Source organism: Corvus brachyrhynchos, unplaced genomic scaffold, assembly GCF_000691975.1.
Source record: "Corvus brachyrhynchos isolate BGI_N302 unplaced genomic scaffold, ASM69197v1 scaffold398, whole genome shotgun sequence".
NCBI lineage: Eukaryota > Metazoa > Chordata > Aves > Passeriformes > Corvidae > Corvus > Corvus brachyrhynchos.
In genome coordinates, this window is record NW_008239780.1 from 1,069,126 (window position 1) to 1,094,411 (window position 25,286).

Consider the following 25,286-nt stretch of genomic DNA (forward strand, 5'->3'; position numbering starts at 1 on the left):
CTATTGTGATAGCTTAGTGATGCAGCCAAAGATCAGCACCAGCCAGCTGATAAAGTCACCTCATGCTCACAGAGGGTTTTGTGTCCCACACTGGAGATAATGCAGCTGTGCCTGCATTGCTAACGATGTCTGTGCATCTGCTCTAGAGCCAACTCAGGCTTGCAGGGGATGTACTGGATAAAAATGACAAAATCAGAGAATTTTACTCCGAATTCTGTGCAGTTTATTTTCTTGTCTGTAGTATATTCTTATGCTGTGGATACGTGGGAATTTATTCCACAGGCACTATAATGATGTCAGTTGAGATAGGGAGAATTTAATATGTATTTTCACTTAGATTTGGCTCATGCTGATTTGCTCTTGGACTTGAGAACATTGTTTCTTTAAGGAAATGGACGTAAGCTAGTGTAGTTCCTTAATGACAAAAACAGTGAATGAGAAATGTGTAAAAAGCCATGGGTTTTGACAGTTGCCCTCACAAGTTCAGGTGCCAGTCCTTGTAAAGGTATGTAATGAGGTAACAATCTCCATTTTTATAGGCTGGTTATTGGAATGAATATGAAAGATATGTGCCAGCATTAGATCAGCTGCCCTCTAATGACACTTCATCTGTGGAGAACAGAACTATAGTAGTCACTACGATCTTGGTAAGTTTTAAGTTCTTAGTGTGTTTGTGTTTAGGAAACAAGGCACATGACTCCTGAGGTGTGTTAGACACCTTGTCAGGAGGTAGATGTTGAATACTGTGTGACTTCAAGTGACTGGAAAGTTCAGTATCTTCCAGAGATGTTAACCTATATATGTATCAGTAGGTCTGCTCACAGGAGGAGCTCACTGAGCTCACCATTGTGCTTTGCTGCTTCCCAGACACTTGAACTCAGTTAAGTGCCTCATGTAAGTGAAGTTATTATGCATGCATGTAAATGACCACAGCGATTGGCCTTCCTGCTGTAGAGTCAAATCTTGCACCCCTCACTCAGGTACAGCTCCTGTAAACTCAACCCCTGTGGACTGAGTAAGGGTGGCACAATGAAGCCTGTAGAGAACTGGAACTGCTCTAGCACTGGGTGAAAAGCAGCCTTTACCTGTGCAATTCCAAAGGAGCAAAGCTCTTCCTGTGTGTCACAAGCAGCAGCACCTGTGTCAGTCCCAACACCTCTACAGACCTGCTCTGTACAGCATTCCTTGTGACTTTTGTGCTTTTTACTAATTCTACTAAGCATGAGTCAATTTTATGCTGTTTCCTGAAGCATTGTATTTTATACTCCTATCGATTTAATGAGATATAATCAGAATTTCAACTAGAATTTTCCAAGAAGGCTAAGGGAATTCACTGACAAAAAGTGCTGCTGAGGATTTTAACCTAGCTTCCCTTAGGCTACTTTGAAAATATATCCATAAGAGCCCCATTCTTAGCCACTGGGGCCTTAGGAAATTGTGTTGATAGTACAGGTGTTGGATATGTCAGTCTTTAAACACTAAAACTTGAATTATTACTACGATGATGCTACTTTGTCTAATCAGGCCTAATTCTGCAAACAGAAGTGTAACTTTGTTAAGAAGTCCTGTTGTCTTCAATGGCTCCTTATTAGGAATACAGTCAATTAGTATGTGTGGCTGTAGGATCAGCCAAGGATTTTTATACTGCAGAAGTCTGTCTAAATTCTGTACCAAAGCAGGAAATATTGTAAATATTTGCCAGTTATATAAAGGATAATAACAGCTCTCATTTTGTGTGGTTTACAGCTGTATTTTACATTCATAGACTTTTGATCTTTACTTTTGTTTCAAAGGAATCACCATATGTAATGTATAAGAAAAACCATGAACAACTAGAAGGGAATGAGAGATATGAAGGATATTGTGTAGACTTAGCTTCTGAAATAGCAAAACATGTTGGAATAAAATACAAACTGTCAATTGTTGGAGATGGGAAATATGGAGCTAGGGACCCTGAGACTAAGATATGGAATGGCATGGTGGGTGAACTGGTCTATGGGGTAAGTTTCTCTTAACCTTCATTTTAATGTTCTTTATAAAAAATTATGCTCGAAGTTAATAAACTGCAAAATAAAGATGATCTGTTTGACTTCTACCTTTAAAATTCTAGATATTTCTTTGTATTGCCATTTTTATAGTCTACTTTTCTAATTATTTCATTGAAGGAAAGTGTGACTTTTTTACTGCTGTTCTCCAAATCAGAGTCCACGAAATGTTGAGAAGTAGCATTGAGCAAATTTCAAATTCTTGTTTAAAGCAGAATTTCCAGTTTGCTCTTCATATGCATCTTCATTTGCCAGATCTCCTTTTTCTGTATCAGTCTCTTGAGTGCTGGGGGGGTGTCCTTCTCATTAAAGGTCTGATCTGGGATGCTGGCCCTCGCTGGGTCACTGATCTTGGTTTGTGTTTGACCAGACCCAGTTAACCCCATGGTTGCTTTTCAGGGTAAGAAGCAACACAGATATGAAATCAACCACGTGTTTTTTTTCTTTAAACCCTGGGTTTGGCTTCAAAAATTAACTGTCAGACAGAAAAAAAAAGGCTAATTCACTGCATTCCTCTTTGTATTTCTATATTGGGTGCACATCACTTTGTTTAGCAAGAACAAAAACAGTCCGGAACTGCCATTTTAGAAACTTCTTTGAAAATGAGAATTTTGGAATACAGATAAACCAGATGGAAGGGGGAGAAAATTGGCTTTGCAGAAAAGACTTCCCAAGCTGATATTTCATCTTTTTTTCTTCAAATGCTAATGAGATGATTTATGAATCCACCCAAATCTTTTTTGCAGTTTATTTTTAACAAGCTTTCCTTTATTAAAAATATCTGAGCAGAAGCACATATTTCAATTGCCTCCTTTTGTTCTGTGGCTCAGTGTAATTTCTAAAAGTCACCTCAAAATTTCCTTGGGATAATGCATCATCATTCTTGCAAAATGTTTGGTGAGATAATTCTTTTCAAGTAAATCACCCTTTTTTAAGTAATTGCTAGAATTGCACAAGTTTTCTTGCTCTGGAGCAGTGAGTCCTGATGCCTTATTATGTAAATGGTAGCCTGTTTGACTTGAAAATGTTTTATAGAAATAACAATGTTTTTGTTGTATTGTATTATGGCAGGGAGGGATATCTACTGATTAGAGAAAGTAAGCAGGGTTCTGGACCCTTGGATTACTTCTTTGTTTCCCTGTTGCTTTGAGGTTTGACATTATGCAAATCTTCTGAACTCCCCATGCCTCAGCTGTGCGATTTGGGAAACTGATGTTCACTCTCTTAGAGAACACAAGTCCACTGAGAACCTCTGAAGCAAAGGTTTAGTTTAGTTCCAAGCAAATTACATTGCACTGGAAACCTATACCCTCAGTTGCTCTGTGTGTGGTTCAAGAAATATCAAGAGTTATCAGCTGTAACTGGGTCCTTTTGATGTACTTGCAAGTGACAAGCAATGAAACTGTTCGTTCACTTAAAAAATAACCGTGCCATGTGGAAAAAGCATGGCAAAAGAGAAGCTGAAATTGCTGGTAACAGTCAGAGCACAGGGACTGTCTACACTAGGGGAGGTAAGGTGTGACATGGGCTATGGCTTTTGTGTCTTGAGCCAAGTAAGATTAGTCTGTGCAGCTGCTGTGCCATACAAGATCTACCGGGGTAAAGGGCCACAAAAATGCTCTGAGGGCTGGAGCACCTGTCCTATGAGGAAAGGCTGAGAAAGTTGAGACTCTTCAGCCTGGTGAAATGAAGGCTCCAAAGAGACCTTAGAGCACCTTCCAGTACCTAAAGGGGCTACAAGATAGATGGAGAGGGATGTTTTAGAGGGTCATGTAGTGATAAGACAAGGGGGAATGGCTTTAAACTGAAAGAAGGTAGATTCAGATCAGATATTAGGATCAGATTAGATATTAGGATTATTATCACCTTCATTGTGAGGGTGCTGAGGACCTGGCTCAGGTTGCCCAGAGAGGCAGTGGATGCCCCATCCCTGTAAACACTGAAAGTCAGGCTGGACAGGGCTCTAAGCACCCTGATCTAGTGGCAGATGTCCCTGCTTATTGCAGGGAGGTTGAACTAGATGATCTTCAAAGGTCCTTTCCAACCCAAACCAGTGTGTAATAAGCAGATTGGCTGCAGCTGCCTTTTCCACAACCTCTTGGGACCAGCCTAACTCAGAGAGCTCTGCCTCCTTAGCATCAAATTTAGCCCTAACCATACTTCTGACCTTTCCACACCAGCAAAACCAGCCCCGCAGGCACCACAGACCGTTCCTTAAAACAACCCCAACACCACCCCACCATTCTCATTTTCCCCTACAAAAGGGTCAGTTCCTTCATATTCTGAGCACAGTTTTCATCTGTGTTTTCTCATTAATGAAAAATTGAGGAATGTTTCCGTCCCAGACCCCCAACAGTTCCTGCACTCATGCTGTGAGCTCCATTACTGAAGCCTCTCCACTGCAATGCTCAATTATTCAAAGGTCAGATGTGTCCTGTGAGGTTTGAATGCAGACCCAGGTTAATGCTTCCAGCCCTGTGCTGCTGAGCCAGCTCCCCAAACTGCCCAGCTGAACTGAGCTAGCAAGATGCATGGAAATCCACCTGGATTTCTGTAAGCAGGGAAAACAGCCCCTGAACTCCAAGTACAAACCTCACCAGCCCTCCAGACCTTTTCCCAGCTCTATTTGCCAACACTCTGAAATACCCTTGGCCTCTTTCTCCATCTGTTGAGAGGGGGCTGTGTACCACACACACAAGGATGTGCACTAAGCCCTTTGAAGATGAGAAGTACTCTAGAAGTGCTAATTATTTGGAGCAAGCGCCTCATTTACGTGCTGACTTTCCTTTATCTCTCATGGGCTTAAAACTCTATTAGGGAACTAAAACTGTATGTAACCGTAATGCCCCTGTGAGTCTTGTCAGCAAAATGACTGTCAAATTTGGCTCCTCTGGATTCCATTTTGGGAAGACAAGAGGCAGATTAGATTTTAAGTACCTTTGTTAGCATCTATGGAAGATAGACTTGGTAGGATAAAAGGGACCTGATTGGTTTTGGTACCAGTTATCCAGCAGCTGAGCTGAGCTGTGGCAGAAACACAATCCTTTAGATTGCATTTGTCTCAAGTGATAAACAGTGAGTAGTCATTTGTCAAATACAGCATATTCCTGACCCAGCAGCCTCCTTGCCACCACCTGGTGCTGCTGGGGCATCTCAGCTGGCTTTTTGAATGCTGAGCCCTTTTTTGCATAGCCCCATGCACGCAACTCTTTTCAAAAATTGCTCTTAGAACAGTCACGGGAAGTGAATGGCTTGTCATTTTAATGTTAAAACCCCAATTAACTGTATTTAATGTTTGGGTTGTGCCAATTCATTGTTACTATTGCTCTCGCTTCCTATGGAACGCAACCCAGAGTCAGGGGAGAAAAGGCAGCCTCCAGACCACTGCATTAGAGGGGAGGGATGGGTGGGATGGGAGGGGGCTCAGTCTGCACTGAGCTGTACCCAAAGCAGCAGGGGTGGTGTGTCACCGTGCTGCAGGTCTGGAGGGTGGCACAGCCCTGACTCCAGTGTAAGACTCGCCGGAGGTTGGCATTAACTAGGCCAACTGGAGCGGTCCCAAGAGTTACTCATTGCCATTTACACACTAAAATACTTCCCGTTAGAAATTGTCCCTCCCCTGTCTCATATCACATCAGGTCTGGTTGGAGGGCATAAAAGTCTGCTGTACTGTAGGGTCCCTGAAGTCAAGGGCAATCTCAGCTGTCCCTCTTGGGCCTTTCCTTGTGGCTTTGCAAGGGGCTGTACCAGTGCACCTGGTGGCAGGGGGATGGCAGCCCCGGTGGCAGGGAATTCTGCCTGAGCAGATATTCCCAAACTCCTTTGCTTCAGGCAGGAGAACCCAGCAGTCTTGTTAGAGAGGAACTAACAGGGCTTTGTGGTTTGTTAGCAATTTTTAAATGTTAGTGATAGTAGTAATAGTAGTAGTAATGATAATTGTAATATTAATTAATAATAATAATGAAATTCGGCATAAAAGGAAATTTATTTGGTTTTTCATAAATAAAAAAGTGTCAGTTCAGGCTGAAAAAAAACCCTTAATTTTGCTCTTTCATTCTGATGGCATCAAAATAAAACTCTTCATCCTACCAGAAAAAAACTACCCATTCAAGCGCTGCTATTTTTTTAAACTAAGAGAAATTTCCAAAGCATAGTGGAAACTTTCAACAAAATAAAAATAGGAAATAGGTAAAGCTTTTTTCCTGGACATTTCAGAAGAGGGAAGTAGCTAAATCATTCTCAGTCCAGGAGACTGAATCACTATTTAAATCTAACCAGCAGAGCAATCCAGCCAGGCAAGTGCTGTCCTGCAGTGACCCACGGGCTGAGGACGTGCCGTCGGCTGGGGCTGAGGAGCAGCAGCACCTCCCTCGGCCCCTGTGCTCGGGGCTTTGTACCCACCACCTGCTGAGCACTAGACAGTCGTCTTTTCTCTTCTGTAGGGTCAGCCTCTTTCTGTAGGCTTTTATTTCTTCTTCCCCTTTTAAAGCAGGCTGCTGTTCTTCCTTCCCTGTTCAGCTAGGGGAAGCCATCCCTCCCCGGGCCTGATGCTTTTCACAGTGCTGAGGCTAATTGACAGTAGTTTTAACACAGATCTTAATTGTAACTACAAATGCTTTGGGAATGAAAAGAGCAGCCAGACCTTACAGCCTTTAAAACTCTGCTCAGGTTAAAACAAGCCTTTATAAAAATCTCTCAAAATGTAAAATAGCACAAAGGAATGAAGCAGGGATGTAAAGGACAGGCAGTCCCCAGAACGCAGCAGCCTCCGCAGTCTGTCAGAGTGGGACCACCAGCACATCTCCCTGCCTTCAGCAGACTAACCAGACTCGTGTGTGCTGGCCTCTCTGGCTCTCCCAGCAGCATGTAGAAATACTACAGATGGCACATACAGCCTTTGAATCATAGCAGAGGCAGACTAATTTGAGTCCTACTTTTCCTTGAAACATCCCACATGCTCTTAGTCTGTAGCAGAGCCTGACTGTGCCATGAGTGGGTGAAGCTTGTCCTTTGCTTCTCACTCTTGGTTTCTGCAGGGGGGAAGCCTGGCTACAGGTCCCCAAAGGCAGCTATGTGATGCCGCTGCCCTGCAGCTCAGACAGACCCTTGTCCTGGACACGTGGACAGCTGTGGGGTCCCTGGCCAGGCTGAGCTGTGGTGGGGGACAGGATCACAGCCCTGGCACAGAGCCATGCTGCCGTGCTCCTGGGCTTTGGCTGACCTGGGTCCGAGCACAGGCAGAGGAAGCACACATATGTCCACAGCCCCAAAAGCAGATGTACCCTTTATGTCTCCATCTGTGAATGGCAGGAGTGTGTCAGAATGAGCCATGGGCATCCACAGAAATCACAAATGGACTTAACATTGACAAACTGTGGCAGACAAGGCCAACTGCCGCTTTAACACCTTAATACCTTTTTACACTGCTCGGCTAGGGCACATTAAGACTTCAATGCAGCATGTTGCTAATCAGATATCACCTGTTGTCTTTAAATAAGTGTGAGCTGATGTGTTAAAACCACATTGCCCCCATGAACTGGCCTCTCAACACACCCTGAATATCCTTGGGGATACTGGACTGCCTTTACAAAGGTAGCTCTTACCAGCTGATACCACAGGTGATGTGTTACTCTGTCTGATGCTCTTTTCTGCTACCTGGAAACCTCAGACTGCACTGAGAAGTGTTAAAACATGCTCAGAGACAGTCACCATTGCAGCACAGTCTCTTCTGGTGGCCCTGTGTACCTGCATTCAGCACTTTTGGGTGCCCAGAGGTTTGGCTGCCAATGGAAATTGGGCAGTGTCCCTCTGCTTCCATCTGCACAGAGGCGGGGTGCTTCCTGGCTTCCCGTCACCCAAAGTGACTGCAGTCCAGACCCACTTCTTGAAAAGTGACCCTTGAGCAAAGCAGGGGTTCAGTTCTGCAAGCAGAAGTGACCCAAAGTATGTACAGGCAGGAGCATAGCCCAGATCTCTCGCTGTCTCTAGTGCATAGCTTTGAATTTGGGAGAGCCATCAGTAGGCCTGTAAAGACAAGAATTCCATCCCTCCTTTTGGATTACAGAGGCGGAACATCTTACTGTTTTTCATTCTCCATGTAGAAGGATATTTCCATTTGCTATTTCTTTTCTCCCTCTCCATAAGAGTCTGGAGGTTTGCAGCTCCCTGGGGTCAGCTTTGAGCAGAGTGGGCAGCGCCTCTGTGCTGCCTGTCCTCTCTAAATCCATCCCTCCCACACTTACAGGCAAAGACAGAACAAGCCTCAGAGGAATCCATGACATTTCTCGCCCGGCTCAAATGCAGTGAAGATGTTTGAAACACCATTAGTCATGAGTGATTAGCAAAGCTTAGTTGTTGAGGTTCTTAAACCCCTCTCCAGTTCTGTATGAAGACAGGCATGTTTGTGGTTGTGTTCTTTTTAATCAAGCTCAATTTGTATAGGTTCTGCTTATCTGCAACCATAACAGGGAGGGAAATTCTCAACAGTGCTGCAGTTACCAACCATCCTTTAGGGTGCTTAGAGCTCTCCATAAGCTCTCCATTTCAAATACGATATCTCTAAATAAATAAGCAAAGAGAGAACTGTTTTTTAACCTCCCTAGTGCAGCTAATATTCAGGGAAGTGGTGAGCAACCAGGCTTGGGTGTTGGATTGGAGCTGGTCCACTCTCAGTGCCCTGGTTTCCCAAGACCCTGTGTGTGAACCCATGCTTGTTCCCTCTGCAGAAATCATTTGCTGCCATATTCACTTAGGGATGAGGGTGAGTTTTGGTGTTTCCGATACAGTGAATGCCTTTGGTAGGGATAGTAGGAAAGCAGGAAGAATGAGATGTATCAGAAAATTATTATTTGTATCCCATGTAATAGTAAAATTCAGTTTGAAATTATTTACAAAGAAATCTGTACAGTATGATATGAACATGGTAACAATCAGGGCTTTAACAAGTGATTTGTCTGTGCTTCAGCATCAGCTTCATCGCCCCACAGGAGCATCCTTCATGAACTCAGCTGGGCATGAAGGAGATACAGACCTTATTGCATGCTGCTTCAGCACTTAGGAAGAGCTCCACCATGTCTACTTTGGCAATTAAAATATTACTTTGGGAGAATTAAAATTCTCCAAGTCCATGAAAATGCTCCAGAAACTAAATGCTCTTACAGCTGGAGCAGCCTTTCCCTCCCTTGATGGGGTGTTCCAAGACTGGCAGTCCATGTGCAGAAGTGCCTGGTGGGAAGGCACCTGCCTCCTACCTAAGCTTCACTTCACATGGAGCCATTTCTAAGTCTCCACAGGGGTCCTGATCCATTAAGCTTGCTCTAATAAGGATTAATTTGTAAGTACCTCATTAGTTCAACAAGAAGTACAGTGCCGTGGTCAAAGTGCTTAGTCTTCCAGCTGGCTGTGGACTCTGACTATATTCAAAACTGATATTCTGTGTGAATCTCACACTGATTGCAGACACCCAGTATTTAACAGGAGCTCAACAAGCAGCAGCTCTAAGAGAAATACATGTTTTGGGGGAATTCCTCAGTGTACAAGTTCCAACATCTTCCGAAGATGTTACCTCACTGTACCCATATCCTCCCCTCCAGTCTCTCCATTACTTAGATGATGAACACATTCATCTGCAAAGCCAGTAAACATCCAGACATCCAAAGGCATTTTCAGTTTTAACATTAAAGCCACGTTCAGCTAGATTTTTGCAGTAAGTGACCACAAATCAGCTGAGGTTTTCTCCTTGAGGAAAGGGACACTCAAGGGGAAAGGCAGTGTCCCAGTGCACGACTGTCTAAAGGGGCTGAGCAGGGCTGTCAGAGGGGGCACCCAGGGCCATGATTTCCTTACATGCACAGGCATGGTTTTATCAGATTGTTCCAAGCAGTGAACTTGTGCACTTACCTTGTAGCTGCACATGCCAGTATGAACTGTCAAGAGATACTCCTGGAGCAAACCTTGAGGTTGTGTGTGCAGATGGGTGCCCTGCAGAGGGAGGCAACTGTGAGGAGGGGCAGTCCTCATCTGACAAGGCTATCACTGGCCTTGGTCTGCAAACCCTGAGCCAGTGCTCCAGGATGGCTGCACGGTGCTGCCGAGCATCAGCAGACACCAAGCCCGTGATGCTCAGATCAGCTGTACAAGAAGCCTTTACCAGTTCTGCTTATTAAACATAAAACCCAAACCAATAGCTAGGAGGAGGAGCAAACCAGATATTAATGACAGTCATGTACATCACCATCAGATTTACATAAAGGCATATTTGATTATTTTATGGCACAGATTTTAATCATACCTTATTAACATTTCCCATTAACTTTTATTCAAACTTCTACCTAATCAGGCTTTACTTTTCCATGAGAAAGAAATGCCTAGTTACTAGTGGGGGAAAAAATCTGATTTAAAAGGTGCACACTGGTTTAGGTACTGGTAAGTTAAGGTTTCCCTAAGAACTACTTTCTCTTTCTGAAATTCTTAATTACCAATGAAAGGCCTTCTTTAAAAATATCAATAACATGAATAGTTAGAGTGTTTAAAATAGTGTATGTAGGTATGTAGACTCTCATAACAATCTTCAGATGAAAAGGGCTCTTTTTTTAGCATTCCATTCCACTCTAATACAAATACTGACTTGAGTTCTTGGCTGGATCAAGGCTAGGGTATCTAAGTAGCATGACTTGAATCTTTCTAGCGTAGAAATACAGATATAGTTAAATATGTTGAAAATCTATTCTGGAATGTTATTTTTAGTCAGGAAACTAAGTTTTTACATGCCTGACTACCCATAGAATCCAGCAAGGATGTGTAGATTGAAGGGAAGGGTATTTGTTCACCAGCACACAGGTGAATGATGAATGATGCAATAGATGCAATTGTGCTTCCAGGTGACACAGCCCCAGAGCACAGTCTGTTACAGGCCTGTAGAGCCAAGGTCTCTAAGACAGGAGGGCATACATGACACTGCATTCTCCTCAGATTATCCAGGCTATTTATTCGTCAGGGATTCACAAGTCTGTGTTAACTGTTCTTCAGTGACCACCAAAAGGGTCTGGCTGGTTCCTATCCCCCCGCTATTTACTATCTTCTGTCCCTTACTACAGCGGAGTTTTTAAAGGAGCATACAAGTAGTAGCACCCAAGTGCAGCTGAAATTCAGTGACTGATTACATCTCATAAGTTCCTTGTAAAGATCTTGGACTAATCAGTAAGGCAAGAGAACTTGCTGAAAGAATGGAAAAGAGAAAATTAAAACGTAGCAAACGCAGAATTTGTCCGAAGTCTTCAAGACAAATGGGTGGTTACAGACCGTTACTAGAAAATGACATTGTGTTGGTTGCCATCTCACTGTCCAGTTTGTGTAGTCTTTATTCATCCATTCTAACTTAATAGAAATATCTGCTGCTGTCATGAGCCCCTTGCAGAGATTTGATTGTAATTTTTCTTGTTAATAGTTTTCTGTTAATATCGTGTAATCCTTAACTTCAGTGACTGCAAAATAGCCTGCAAAGAATATGTTTCCACTCACTCTTGTAATTTATCATCTTATTCATTAGCCTGAGACTCTAGATTGTGATTCTGTTGTGTCTGACTTGTAACTAACTTGGGTTTGTTTTCCCTTTTCAGAGAGCAGATATAGCTGTTGCCCCCCTCACCATTACATTGGTGCGAGAAGAAGTCATAGACTTTTCCAAACCCTTTATGAGCCTGGGCATCTCCATCATGATCAAGAAGCCTCAGAAATCTAAACCAGGCGTATTCTCTTTCCTGGATCCTTTGGCTTATGAAATTTGGATGTGTATAGTCTTTGCTTACATTGGCGTCAGCGTAGTTCTTTTCCTAGTCAGCAGATTCAGCCCTTATGAGTGGCACTTGGAAGACAGCACTGAAGAACCACGTGACCCTCAGAATCCTCCTGACCCTCCAAATGAGTTTGGAATATTTAACAGCCTTTGGTTTTCCCTGGGTGCCTTTATGCAGCAAGGATGCGATATTTCTCCAAGGTTTGTTCCATATCACTCCATCACCTTTTTGCATTTTATGGTCATTTTCTGATGCCATGGTGCATATATGTTACTTTCTCAAATTTCTTTTTAATTCCAAATTTTTTATTTTGACATTTCCATTCAATATTCAGCATCCTCATCAAGCCACCATGCTTGCTAACATTCGCCTCCAGAGTAAGTAGCATTGCTTGTAATGCCATTTATGCATTTCTGCCAAACTTATATTCACCATGTTGAGGCTGTAAAATGCATAGGGTTTTCTGTTTTCAGCAATGCTTGGAGGGCTACCGTGTTTTTGCTGCATATCTCATTTTACGGTCATCTCCTTGGTGCATATAACATATTCTGCTTTGCAAAGTAAGATTTATTTTTAAAAGTCACATGCAACAGCACTTTAAAGCATCTCCACTCCCATCAAGGCTCCTGCTAGTCTTTTTACTTTTTTTTTGAGCCCAATTTCTCCAGTTTTATTCTTTCTGAACCATCCTTTCATCCTTCTGCTTTCCACCATTTTGCACATGTTCATGTCTCCAGATGTACTGTGCTACTGTCCTCTACGTGTATTGTTATTTCAGTCCAGTCTAACCTGTTGTCCCTCTGTTCATGCCAGTATGGTTTAATAAGCATTGCCAGTTTCCATAAAGATTTTTCTTATTCATGAAGACAGTCTTTCTCGATAAGGCTGTAGTAAAGTATGATTGATATTAGTACTGATTTAACAGAGAGCACTGATATTAGCTGTTGTAGAATTATATTTCTTTTTATAGAAGCTTTTTAAAAACCAATGAAAATAGTGAAGTTCCCTCTAATTGAACAATGGACAGAATTTTTTTAATAACATCTGTCATATTTCTACATTTACACTGGTAAAATACTTTGGTGATCTGCTTGTGATAAGCAGTAGAATTATCTCCTTTCTTAGTGATGGAGCAGTAATTTTATTTTGTATGACAATAATTTAATAACCAGTTTCCAACTATTCTATTTATTAAAAACACAAACGGAATGCGGTTTTCCATTTAACAAGGTTGCTATTCAGAGGAGGAGAGAGATTTTTTTCCTAAGTGCTGACATTCAAAATGCACCTTGCTGATCTCTATGTTGCCTTTTTCAATACCTGAATCATTGAAAAGGTGCCAGGTTTTCCTGGTCCATATAGCATTAGGGTTCTTGAGTTGCCTCACTGAAGCAAGTGACAAAATTTCTAGGAAGTTTCTTGAGAAGGATCATGATTTTGTCTGTTACAGTGCAAAAATCATCCTATAAATTTGCGTCAGTTTCCCCAGTTCCTGTGTCTGGGTGTGCTGCCTCACTGTGTGCTGACAGCTGTTGGCCTCCTCCCCATGTTTACACTCCCTGTTTCTGCCGTCTGCCTCAATCCTGCACTGACAGTTTGACCCACTGCTTGCTGTTAAAGGGGATGAGTAGTGATAGCATTTAAATTGCTGTTGACCATGTGTGTGCCCAATATAAAGGACCGGGAAATAAGCACTGGGACATCACATGGAAAGCTGCAGGCATCACACTATTTCCACTAGGTCTGGTTATTGACAGTTAAATAGAAGTGCATAGGATTTTTGAGAAGCTCTCATGTGACTCTTTGGCATGGTCAGCCTTATATAACAAGTGGAGCACACTCTGGTTTTTTTCAATATGACCACAATAAGTGCCTTGGAAATACCTACAAAAAAAAGGAAAGAGACAATAGTATATCTATTTATTTTATCTGTCCATCAGAAGCTATTAGCTCAGTATTAATATATGGCCCTCATTTGAAGGTGTTGTCCAGTTATTTTGTTATCTTCCATGATAACATTCCAGGCAGTTACATGCATTGTTACGAAAAAAAAGAGATATTTAATACCTTGGTATTTAAATTCCAGAAACACTGCTCCTTTGACTGATATGTTGATTTAAGTTGATAAAAATGTCAAATTTCTTTTCCCTAGAAGGGACTGTTCCCAAGTATTCCATTCTTAATCCGTGTCTTTGTAAGGTTAAACCATTCACAGTACATTGACTATATGAATGTTTCATACTATTTTATTGCCACTAAAAGGGGCTTCATTCTTCCATTGTGAGTTTTGTCTGAATAAATTTCTTATATGAGAGCATACAGCACTTGTAGAGAGATGCCGACAAGCAGTCTGGAGAGATCACTTTTGTACTTGCTGATAAAGGCTCTTTCAGCTGCCTTTGTGTGGAACAGCTGTGACATCTAATGACTAGTTAGATCTATCCTCGGTGAGTATGCTGTGTGGATATTCCAGAGGATATATCCCTATACTCTCCTCTCTGTATTTAATAGGAGTCGTCTAAACAGAATCAGAGAGCAGCCAAAGGCTGGGGGTTAGTGCATCCCTTGATGGAATCAACATTTATTTCAGCAGTTTTGTTCTGCTATCAAAGGCTGCTGTGTTTTCTGCATAGTGAGCTAAATTGAAAATTCACTTTTGAGGGATCAAAAGTAGATTATTAAACTTGCTTTTATGTAAGATGTGTACAGCAAATGGAATTAGAAAAAAACACAGTCAAAATTTGTAATACTGTTCTGAGAAAAAGTATCTTTGAAATCTCTATGAGAGCATGTATTTTCATTTTGCTCTTTATTCATGTAGAACAAAGAGGCTAGATTAATTAATTGCTGATGGAAAAAGACAGGGGGGTTATTAAAAGCTGTCTCAAGAAGTTGGTCATTGAGAGGGTGTATCTCTAGGTCCCTGTTTTTACAGCAGAAGACTCAAGAGACTCCTATTAAAGGCTATGGGAATGACTTTGTGGGACTTTCACACTAGCAATGAGAGGGTAACCTGACATTCCTGAAACTCCCACTGCCATTCCTATGATGGAGCATCTCAAGCCAGTGCTTCAGATGCTGTTCCTGCCTGCTGTGTCTCCGAGGCCAAGGGCTGTCTGGGTGCGCGAGCAAAAGGCTGGGCCCAGAGCTTGGGGGTACCAGCTGAGGGGTGCTCAGGATATCAAGGGGCTCCACACTAGGAGAGTTGTTCAGGGTTATTTGTCAGCATAACAACTGTCTTATATCGATCCAAACAGCCCAATTAAAAAGGGAGTAGTGTGAGAATCTTATTATATATCTGTAATATAGGAAATCAAATATCTTTTATGGCCATGAGCAGAAACAAAATCCAAGCTATTTTGATAAATGAGGTTTTGTTTGAATGTATTATATGTATTATTCTCTTGGAAACTGACTGTGAATTTGAATGTTTAGTTTGTCTTTTTTTTCTCTCGTTACTAATTTGCTCTCATTTGACTCCATGCTTCCTTTTAAATTTCCTCTCAAGGTATGCACTCTTCCTGTTTTCTTGCTTTTGAAAACACCGTCTGACTTTGTTTTGATAATGGAGTTATAATTCTGTTGTTCCAGATCTGTGTTGCTCGTCTCATTCGTTAGCGCTCTAATTCACTTTAAAATAATGTCATACAAAGTATCTATTTATTGAGGTGATTTGGAAAACTATGTTAAGCTAAAGAATTAATTGTTTGTTTTTAATTACATCATTGCACATGTGGACAGGTATGGCTTACATCAGAAAAAGTGGTGCTGGTATTAAAGGCTGTGATTGAGTTTTTTATAATTATTATCTGAGTAATAGAAAAACATTTCTGTGGTTCACAGCATAAACCAAACAGGCACTCTCTGATTACCAGCCCAGTATACTAACCCTTTTTCTCCTGCATCCCTCTAGACCAGCCCCTGCAGTGGGTATAAGGAGTCTTCGTTTCAGCAGATGGACGGGGGGAACTGGGGTTCTTTGGTCAAGGAGGCTGCCAGGCTATGCTTGACCATGTTCTTGTTCTTCAACTCTCTGTCTGTCTGTCTTTCCTTCAGTGTCAACTTTGTGGTTTATTTAATTTTTCTCTTGCCCCATCCTGTGACACCAAGTGACAGCTATGTCAGCCCAGACCGCTCCGTAGTAGCTGCTGTTTAATCCTTCTTTCTGTGCTCAGTGGAAGACTGGGAGAAACAACTCTAGTGACATCCAGTTTTCTTTGAAGTGACCTCAACTCTTCTGAGAACAGCCCTGGTTCCCATCTAGCAAGACCCCTCTCTTGAATGTAGGACCCTTGGGGAAGTGCCTTTTTCATCAAGGGATCCCCTGGTGCCCATCTTCTCCTGCCTCTCAGGTGGACTTTGTCCTGTAGCTGTCTGACTTGGTTCATGCAGGTTGCCAGACCTCTGGGCCAAGGTATTTTTACCTTTCTGAGTGTGTAGGATGCTGTCTGAACATGCAGCCTGGCACAAACCTTTTATTGTTGCAGTAATGGGAGCTTGAGCTTTCACTGGTTTGGAAAATGCTTGTCTTCTGCACATCTCCATCCTAGCAACCCATCTGTCCTACTAACAGAAGGGGCAGCTACCAATGCAAGTAAGACATTTCCTATGGGAAACTTTAAGGGAGATGAACACATACTATTTTATTCCCAGTGCTTCCACTGAATTTATCAGAACACCCTGGCAAGTCCTTTTTTCATCTTCCTATTTCAAGACCTACTTTAAAGCAGGAGGGCCATGGGAACCTGGAAACTCCAGACAGCTTGTCCTGCTGTAGGCAAGTAGATGTTTAATCTGCTGCACCTGCTAGCCAAACCCCTCCTCAGTCTGGCTCTGAAATTGTCCACATCACTGCAGGGAGAAGTTCAACTCCAGGTCTTCTCTGAAGATGGAAAGTATGTAGTAAAGAAAGGAGCAAAAGGAGGATGAATTTCACCTGACACAGGCATCTGAAAGCAGTAGACTGTGTTTTTGGTGAGGCATCTTGGTTCCCTCCAAAGTCATGAGACAGATGGACACCTTTAGATTTATCCCACACTACAGCAAGTGAGATAAATCTCTTTCTGAAGGTGTCAGTCTCTTCTCTTTTTCTCTGCTGGCTCCAAAGGAAGCCTTATGTGATAAGTTCAGCAGGCACTGATTTGTAGTTGGATAAAATTGTGTCAGCCCACATAAGAGGGATGTTAAGGAAGCTGGCTTCAGCCGTCCGTAAATTCCCAAGACACATGATACCTACAAAGAATGTAGAATAAGGTAGAGAGATTCCTTAAGGCATTATTCTGTATTTATATTGCTGCAAATTCGCTTTGCAGCCTCACAATAGCCTTGTGTTAGTGAGCACAGCAGCTGCACAGCCCAAGCTAAAACTTGGAAGCCTTTTATCCTCTTGGGAGGCCCTCAAGAAAGGCAAGGAGGCCTCTTCCACTTATAGGTGATCTGGTGGATGTGTGCCTACTCTTGAGGAACCTGCCTGCATCTGTCCTCTCAGTGGGAGCTGCTGCTTCTGCTCCTTGGGCAAAGCAGAGTGGAGAACTGTGGTGCTTCACCTTTCTCCACATTCCTCTCACATATTCCAGACTGAGCTCTCTGTTTTTATTGTGCTCGTGATTTTTTTCTTTGCTATATTCTTTAATGTTGGATGGGTATTTTTTTTTCTTTCTTTTTTTTTTTCTTAATAATTTAATGGCGTTTTTTTAATGGCTCAGGCTCTCGCCAAGACTGGGCAGTTTACCAGCAAACCCCCCTGTGTGGGTGGGGTGGGGGCACGTCACAAGACTTTTGCTTTTTGCCTATCTCCATCTGTTGGTAGGACAACTTGTACCCACTGTCTGGGGATGGCACTGAGGGGCTTGAAGGAAACAGATAAACAGGTAAGAGTGTTCTTGCTTTCTATTTCTTCTCTTCACACAAACTGAGGACTACAGCACTCAGGTTCCACAGATGTGTCTGGGATTGATTCTTCCTCCATTGGTATCAGTAGAGTTAAGAGAAAACATGAAATAGGCTTGTCTCAGCACTTGAAATGATTCTTGGTCAACCTGCTGTATTTGAAGAACAAGCAATGTACATGGCAATGAAATTCCCCACCCAGCTGAGTGATGTGTCACTGCCATCCTTCAGCCCAGATAAATAATTTGAGGCTGATGTTCAATTGCTGTAAAGCATCAAGAGTTCTTACTGACAGAATCCAGACCTTCTGACCATTAGGCTTTTTGTAATTACATGTTTGTAAATAGGATTTTTCTTAAGTCCTTATGGAATCCCTTTAAAAAAACAAAAACCAAAGACCACAACAAAAACTAAACACAATTTTTTTCTGTTTCTTTCTCTGTTGCTCTGGTGCTTATAAAGCAGGGATATGCTTGACTTGGAACAGTGCAACATGCAAATTTTAATTAACATAAAACATAAACCAAACCAGCCTCTCTTCTCACTTCAATATGCAGATTCAGTTTGTAATTCCTGCTAGGTTGTGATGAGAGAAGGATACTGGATCTTTTTTGGTGCATTCTTTTGCATGTTTACTCATATTCCTTTTTGCAGTTTACTGAGTGTTACATTTTGGGAGTGGATGCAGTAAAAGGTGCATTTGTGTCCTCCAAGCTGAGCAAAGGGACATGATGCTGGCATATCCCAGCATGTCCAGCACAGGGAAAGGCTGGGCACACAGAGACAACAAAAATCTTCTGGCAAAAGTCTTCTCCAACAAAGGATTTGTGGAAGTCATGAGAGCTTGAGGGGTGGTTGTGCCTTCTCTCAGAGGATATATTTCTAAATTTGGCCAAACTGGAACACTCTCCTCAAATGAATTATGTCTTAATTTACTGTTCTTGTTTTCACTGAAAGACTACAAAAAGAGTTGCACTAGGTAAGACCATGTGTACACTGATTTTTCACTCCTGAGGAAGGTTATTGGGAGCTGGCTCACAGTCCACCTATTCACAGATACCTGGAAGATTAGACAAAAGGGTTGTGCATGTGAATTTTTCTTCAGTGAAGAAAGAAAAAATCAAGGATTGTCTCAAAGCAATTTAATGATGTGTGTTTTTCCATAGATCTCTCTCAGGGCGAATTGTCGGAGGAGTCTGGTGGTTCTTCACTCTCATCATTATCTCTTCCTACACTGCTAATCTTGCTGCCTTCCTTACGGTGGAAAGGATGGTTTCACCCATAGAGAGTGCAGAGGACTTGGCTAAACAAACTGAAATAGCCTATGGCACTTTGGATTCAGGCTCAACCAAAGAATTCTTTAGAGTAAGTCTGTTAAATCTCCTTCAAGTGCCTAATTTATGGGTTTCAGTTGTTTGGTTTTACCCAGCTGTAACAGCTGTCCTGGTGAAAGCCGTTTTGTGCAATCAGGACAGGCCTGAGTGCAGATTTTAATATCAAAAAAGCATTTTATCAAAAATGGATGGTTTTGCTTAACCTGAAACATCTCAAGATGGAAAACCCGACCTCTACTCTCACGGGAAGGGTTTTGTGACACCAGTTTCAGAGCCTCGGTCTGATGAGCAATAATGCAGTTGTTGGCACAATATTTAACAGAAAAAACTCTTGCAAGGAGTGATGCTCTTGACCTACTTGCTGTGCATGCCCAGCTGGCAGCTGGTAATGCCATCCCGCATCGGTGTTCTCTTGCCAGAATGAAGGGGGGATGGGAGGCCTGTGTTGCTGCTCATTCCTGATGAAGCATTGATTGCTGCCATTGTTGTTTTGTCTTCACTGCTCACCAGCATCTGGCTGTGCCTGTATCTGGCAGTCAGGGGTAAAAATTTTGTACCCCAGAACTCTGGCTGTTTTTCACCTTGGTTAGGGAGATGCAGGGTTTGCAACATTTGAGGGTAGGGGCAAGTGCATGCCTTTATTTAAGATCATCCTTTCTTTCTCCTCTTGCCAAGCCACAAGCTGAACTGCAGAGAGTTTGGTGAGAGGCATTAGGAATTCTAAATATGGCCTCAGACCACTTTTATGTCTCTGAAAACATCTTCCTGAAAAGCTCTTATTTCTAATCTTTCCAAGGGTGAACTGGAATGCTCAGGCTTTCAGGGAGCTCTTGGTTCTCTCTCAGCAGTGCCAATCAGATGCCATTCAAACCAACTTTTTTTTTTTGTGTGTAGAAGAGTGGTCAGTACTGCAGGATTAATTACTGCCTGTTACACATACTGGCCAGGTGCAAGCAGGAGACAAAAAAAATCTTGCTGCTGTAGGCTGATGAAATACTGAGGGCCCCTTGGAGAAATAGGGCTCCTTGAATTTACTTAAAATTTTAATACATGACCACACACACACATACATGTACATAGACATCTGAAGTAAACCTGAAAGGGAATGCAAAGGTATTTTATAAAGCTTTTGCACTCTACCTGTAATGTCTTTATATTAAAAGAGATAATCAGTGTTCTTAACTGTGGTAGCAGGTACATTACAGCAGCTTCTGTTTGTGTTAAAATCCTGTGAGATAAACACTGACCTTGTAAGGCTGACATTAGTGTATAAAAATTTTTATGCTGTTTAATTATCAACCCAAGGCAGTACTATCTTTACAGCAAAAATGAGTTAACCTGTCAAAAGAAGCAGCACAACTTGTTTAGAAATATTGGTGCTGTTTATAGTCACTATACTGATCTTCGGGAGAAAAATACCTTCTTTTAACTATCTTGTTATAGTTCATATAGAAAGAGGGATTGTATGGGGATGTTCCTTCATTTCGTTAATAGTTTGACACAACAAGGAAACCTCTTCTCACAGAAAGATCAAAGGAATGAGTGTTTCATGTGCAAGGATACAAAGTCTGGTAAATGTATGAATGCTTTGTTGTGCTGCTAATAGTCTTGAGATGAGCTGTGTCTCTCTGCTAGTGCTGGGAAAAGCAGGGTTGTAAATGAGCTGATCTGTCAGGAACTGCCAGCTCCATCAGGCCAGGACAGGAGTCAGCTGGGGATGGATGAGAGTAGAGCCCCAGCAGTGTGGAGCAAGGCTGGATGGGCCAAGTGGGAAGAAGAATGAGTCCTAAGTGGTGCTTCTTTCTCTTTGGCATTCTCAAGGCACACAACATAATTTCAGTTGTATTAACTTTTGCAGAGTAATTAATTTGAATAGAGTGATGCAGCCATGAAAGTGTTGTGATTAGAGTCTTCTTCAGTTGGTTTGAAAAGGGCAAAAGTTTTGCCTTAGATTAAATGTGTATGTTCACATAAATACTTCATTGTACAGTGTTTGTTAGTTACTTAATGAGATGGTAAAGGTGGCTGAAACTTGAAATAACTTAGAGGACTCAAGCTTTCCAAGGTCCTGCAGCACAGATTGCACCTCTCTGTGTTTTAGGGGACTTGTTCTCCCTTGACAGCTCTTTTCACTCTGCTACCGGAGCGTCAGTGACAGTGACAGTGCTCTGAGTTGGAAAAAGCCATGAGTTCTCCTGAGTACAGGGTGATGCTTATGTCCTGTGTAAGGGGAATGTCCTCCTCCACCCATTTTCCCCCAGCATTTAGCTAGTTTAAACAGCAGTTAGCTGAGTGGCTCACGATCATTTACTCAGTGAGAAAGGAGTAACTTGGCTCTATAGTTGGGCCATGGCTTCACACAGGAGGTTCAGGACAGTCTCTCCAAGATCCCATTAAGAAGTTTGTATGGGTATATCTCTTTCTAGAGCAGTAAGGCTAAAATGTTTCTCAAAGATACTAATCAGATACTGATCTTAATGACTGCTGTTGGCCAGTGGAAGGTGCCAGACTGACAGCAGAAAGGAACAATTGCCTCCTGATGCATCAAAAAGAGATGATATATAAGCGAGCTTCAGATCCCTGCCATCTTGTCTACATGTGCTAGAAGGAGCTCCTTTAGAACCTCCAAGCCATGGCTCCCTTCTGCCAACCCCATTTCTAGACAGGATCACTTTTGAAGGGCAATACCTGAAACTGGACTGATACGAGCCTCTCAATTCAGATGAACAGATGGTAATGACTTTGAGCCACTTCAGACCTGGGCAGACTCCAGCTCGTGACCTATTTTCCAGCCTTGGCAGTTTCCCTAAACATCGCAGTGTCTCCTGGGCAGACGCTCTCCCAGCTCTGGAGGTTAAGTGGGATTCACCATTGCTGCTTGATGCTTGCACGGCGACTGCTGTTGGGCTGACGCTGCTCTCACAGTCCCAACACTGCTGTCACAGTGCCAACACTGCTCTCACAATTCCAACGCGTCTCTCACAATTCCAACCAGAGCTGGTATGTTGTAACGGTTTCACAGTAGACGCTATTTACACTCCTCATTTGTTGGTGATTCTCTGCACAAGGGCATTTGTCCTCCCAGTATATCTAAGATTCAGAGGAACCTTCTGATATTCTCCTGGTTGTTGTTTGCTTCTGCTCAGAAACATCTTACATTTTGCACTAATTAGCTTATAAAGGCATTTAAATGGCAATCAATAGATTACATCAATTCCCTTTTGGCTTTCAAAGGGCACTCATCCATATTGAAAAGGGAAAGAAAGGACCTCTCCTGAGATATTTATTAACACATGGTCTCAGATTAAGGACTCCAAAATGAAGTGTTCTCTTTCTTGAACAGTGGTGAAGGCCTGTATGAAAAAGAAGTTTCAAATCCCTAAGCTATTACTTTTAAGGGTGTATCTGTTAGAGTTAACATCTAATACATTCAATTAAAGTTTCAGCATATCTGAGCAGCTTATCAAATCAATATAATGCCATTTAATCCAAATTTAGCACTGAACCTAAGTATAATACCACACTCTAATACATTTCACCTCCAATATGCATATATTCAAAAGGCATGACTTTTACAACCAATTAGTGATTCTTGTCTAAACTTGGCTGTATTTGAACTTCAGTAAAAGCAGAACATGTTTATAGACATTTAGAAATATAAATTGCCCTTGAATTTATGGTGGCTTCTTTTAATGGATAGCTGAGATCTCTGTTACGAGGCTTCTGCAAAATAACTTGCCAAGTGTATGTTTGATCATTGGCAAACACAGCTGACCTGCTAGTACATTTCACTGAGAACTTTTGTAGTTAATCACTGTTAACTAAATTAAGGAGAAAAGAAGGTTTCAAAAGAATGTTATTTTATTGCAGAAATTTTTTTTTTGTATATTTCTCAGCAAAAGTTTAAGGATGTCCCCAACCAAACAACTCAGCTACCCCGTGGCTCTCCCATGCCTCAGGTGGAATGATTCGCTGCCCTGAAGTCAGTTCCTGATTTTTTATCCTGGAAATGTCACCAATTGTCAGGTCTGTTAGGAATTTCAGTAGAAAGGCCAAAGATCCTTTGGGCATGATGGTTATTCCAGCTCTTACAGTTGATTCATCAGTTTCCTGAAAAAGGGATTTTTTGCAAACCAGGTTCAGACATGAGGCCTTTCTGGACTTTGTCTATACATAAAATACATATAAACCCACAGTTTTTAAGACACAGAAAGTCATGCTAAGGATGGCCTTTAAGATGTTCCTCATTTTGGTCTCTTGGTTTCATCAGATCAGAATAGTTCAGCAGAAGCAGATAGAAAAGCATGAGATGCACTGGCAAGAGGCTTTGCATTTCTGGTTGCCCATACTGAGGACATGCAAACAGCTACCAGAAAAAGCTGTAAGTGAGAAGGGGACTGGTGAGGTATCTCTTGAAAAGAAACTTAAGTACCAAGTTGCTTAGCTGGTAAAACTAAAGGTGATATAGAAAACAATTTGTTCAAAAACAAAGAAAAGACACCAGGCAGATTAGCACCAAAGCAGAAAATGAACATTTATCTGAAAAAAAACAGTGAAAGAACAGATGAAATCCAGATTCTTTTGAAATTTAAAGAAAACATTACTTTAACCCATCAAAAGGATTTGAAATACCTTTGGCTAAAAGCACATGGGATAACTCAGACCTCCCCTCCTGTTCAGTAGAGCCTTGTGTTGGGCTGTGTGAGGAGGGGCTGTGGTGGCACCAATGGATCCCTCCTGGCTTGAAAGAGCCAAGTGCCACTTGTCACTCCCAGCTGGCAGCTTGCAGAGAGGATTCCCCATTCAGGTGCCTCTGACTGTAGCAGACGAGGCCAGTGCCAGTCGGGCAGCCAAGGAGGACCTCCATCCCAGAGCCTCAGGAGAGAGTGAGGAATTTATGATCGTAATGCATTCAGAAGCACCAGTGTGTTACACCCCATTATAAGTTAAAGAGCTCATTGCTTTCCTCTGATGATAAGCTTGTGTAAAGACGAGAGGGAAATAAATTCTACCAGCAAGCAGTTTAGGTAAGGAGAAGCCTTGGGTTATACACCCATAGCTGCTGTACGATTTTTATGTATTCTGTGCAATCAAACGATATTGAGATCATCATTAGAGCCTATTAGAAACACCATTGTGAACTCTGTGCAGACAGCGCTAAGGGTTTCATCTGTAGTTAAACTCTTTGATTTTTAATTTCAAAATTTATTTTGCTAGTGAAGATGAAGGACTTTTTTCTAGCACAGCAGTCATACAAATGCTTTGCTTTTGCCTTTGGATAAAACTATGATTAGCAGTTTGGAGCCTTCTGTGTTCTTGACATCAAGCAAAACAACACAGTCATCATAACAAATTCCTGACAAAAATATTGAAGTGTGATTGTATTTATGGGCTTTAAAGAGTAGAACATAGAAAAGTGATAGTTTCAAAGATGAGTTGTATAGATCTGAGATACGCAAAGTGGCAGTGGTTAATCATAAAAAGTACTGTAGTTTAACTGTTTTTCAACACAGAAGCTCTGAAAATTTTATTCACCCATATATTTTCTCTCTCTTCCCTGTTTGATATAGGTGGGAGCATGTACAAATATTAAAAGGTGAAGGTATGTGTGCAGAGAGATCAGAGCCTCTTCATTGCATGGATGATAGATGGTCTGCTTGTGGGGTTCGTTTAATCTCTTGAACCTCCTTTCTGCCACATGGCCAACAGGCAGTTTTAAAGGCAACAGGAAATCAAATGTGACATAATTGCAAAAGAAATGGGTTCCCATGAAGTGATCTAATGTCTTTAGGCCTATAGATTGGAGAGGAAAATGTATCCTTACAGGAACTAAAATTAACAGCTCATCCATCATGCACTCCTTGGAAGGGAAGCATTTGAATGGTGCTGGGCTTAAGGTGGCTGAATCATTTTACTAATTTCAGCAAGCAAGCCAGGATTTAGCAGAGCTTTCAGTCAACACTTAATAACAAATATTTGAATAAATCTCTCCATGATCTTCAATAACGGATGGCATTTGTCTATCAGCTCTTGTGTTTGTGGTTTAGGCTTTCCAGCTCACCTCTGTCTCCATACCACCCAGCAGTCACCCTCTGTAAGAGCAGGGCTGTGGGTCCTGGGGGCCAGGTAGTGAGAGGGGCTGCAGCCCGTGGGAAGCTGGACACAGAGGGGCTGCAGCCCATGGGCAGCTGGACACAGAGGGGCTGCAACCTCTGGGAAGCTGG

General features: G+C 42.1%; 1 protein-coding gene across 5 annotated transcripts in view; it reads left to right on the forward strand.

The window, feature by feature from the left end:
- Window positions 1–25,286, forward strand: part of GRIA3 (glutamate ionotropic receptor AMPA type subunit 3) — a 148,815-nt gene that overhangs the window by 93,200 nt on the left and 30,329 nt on the right. For 4 of the 5 annotated variants that reach the window (XR_001864883.1, XM_008640482.2, XM_017743150.1 and 1 more), the window contains exons 8-11: window positions 540–647; window positions 1,794–2,000; window positions 11,663–12,039; window positions 18,895–19,093. Coding sequence is in view for 4 of the 5 variants with exons in the window: in XM_008640482.2 (XP_008638704.2) it covers window positions 540–647; window positions 1,794–2,000; window positions 11,663–12,039; window positions 18,895–19,093 (891 nt within the window). In the remaining variant the exon portion in view is untranslated. The remainder of the gene's footprint in view (window positions 1–539; window positions 648–1,793; window positions 2,001–11,662; window positions 12,040–18,894; window positions 19,094–25,286) is intronic. The other variant, XM_017743149.1, reaches the window with a different exon arrangement.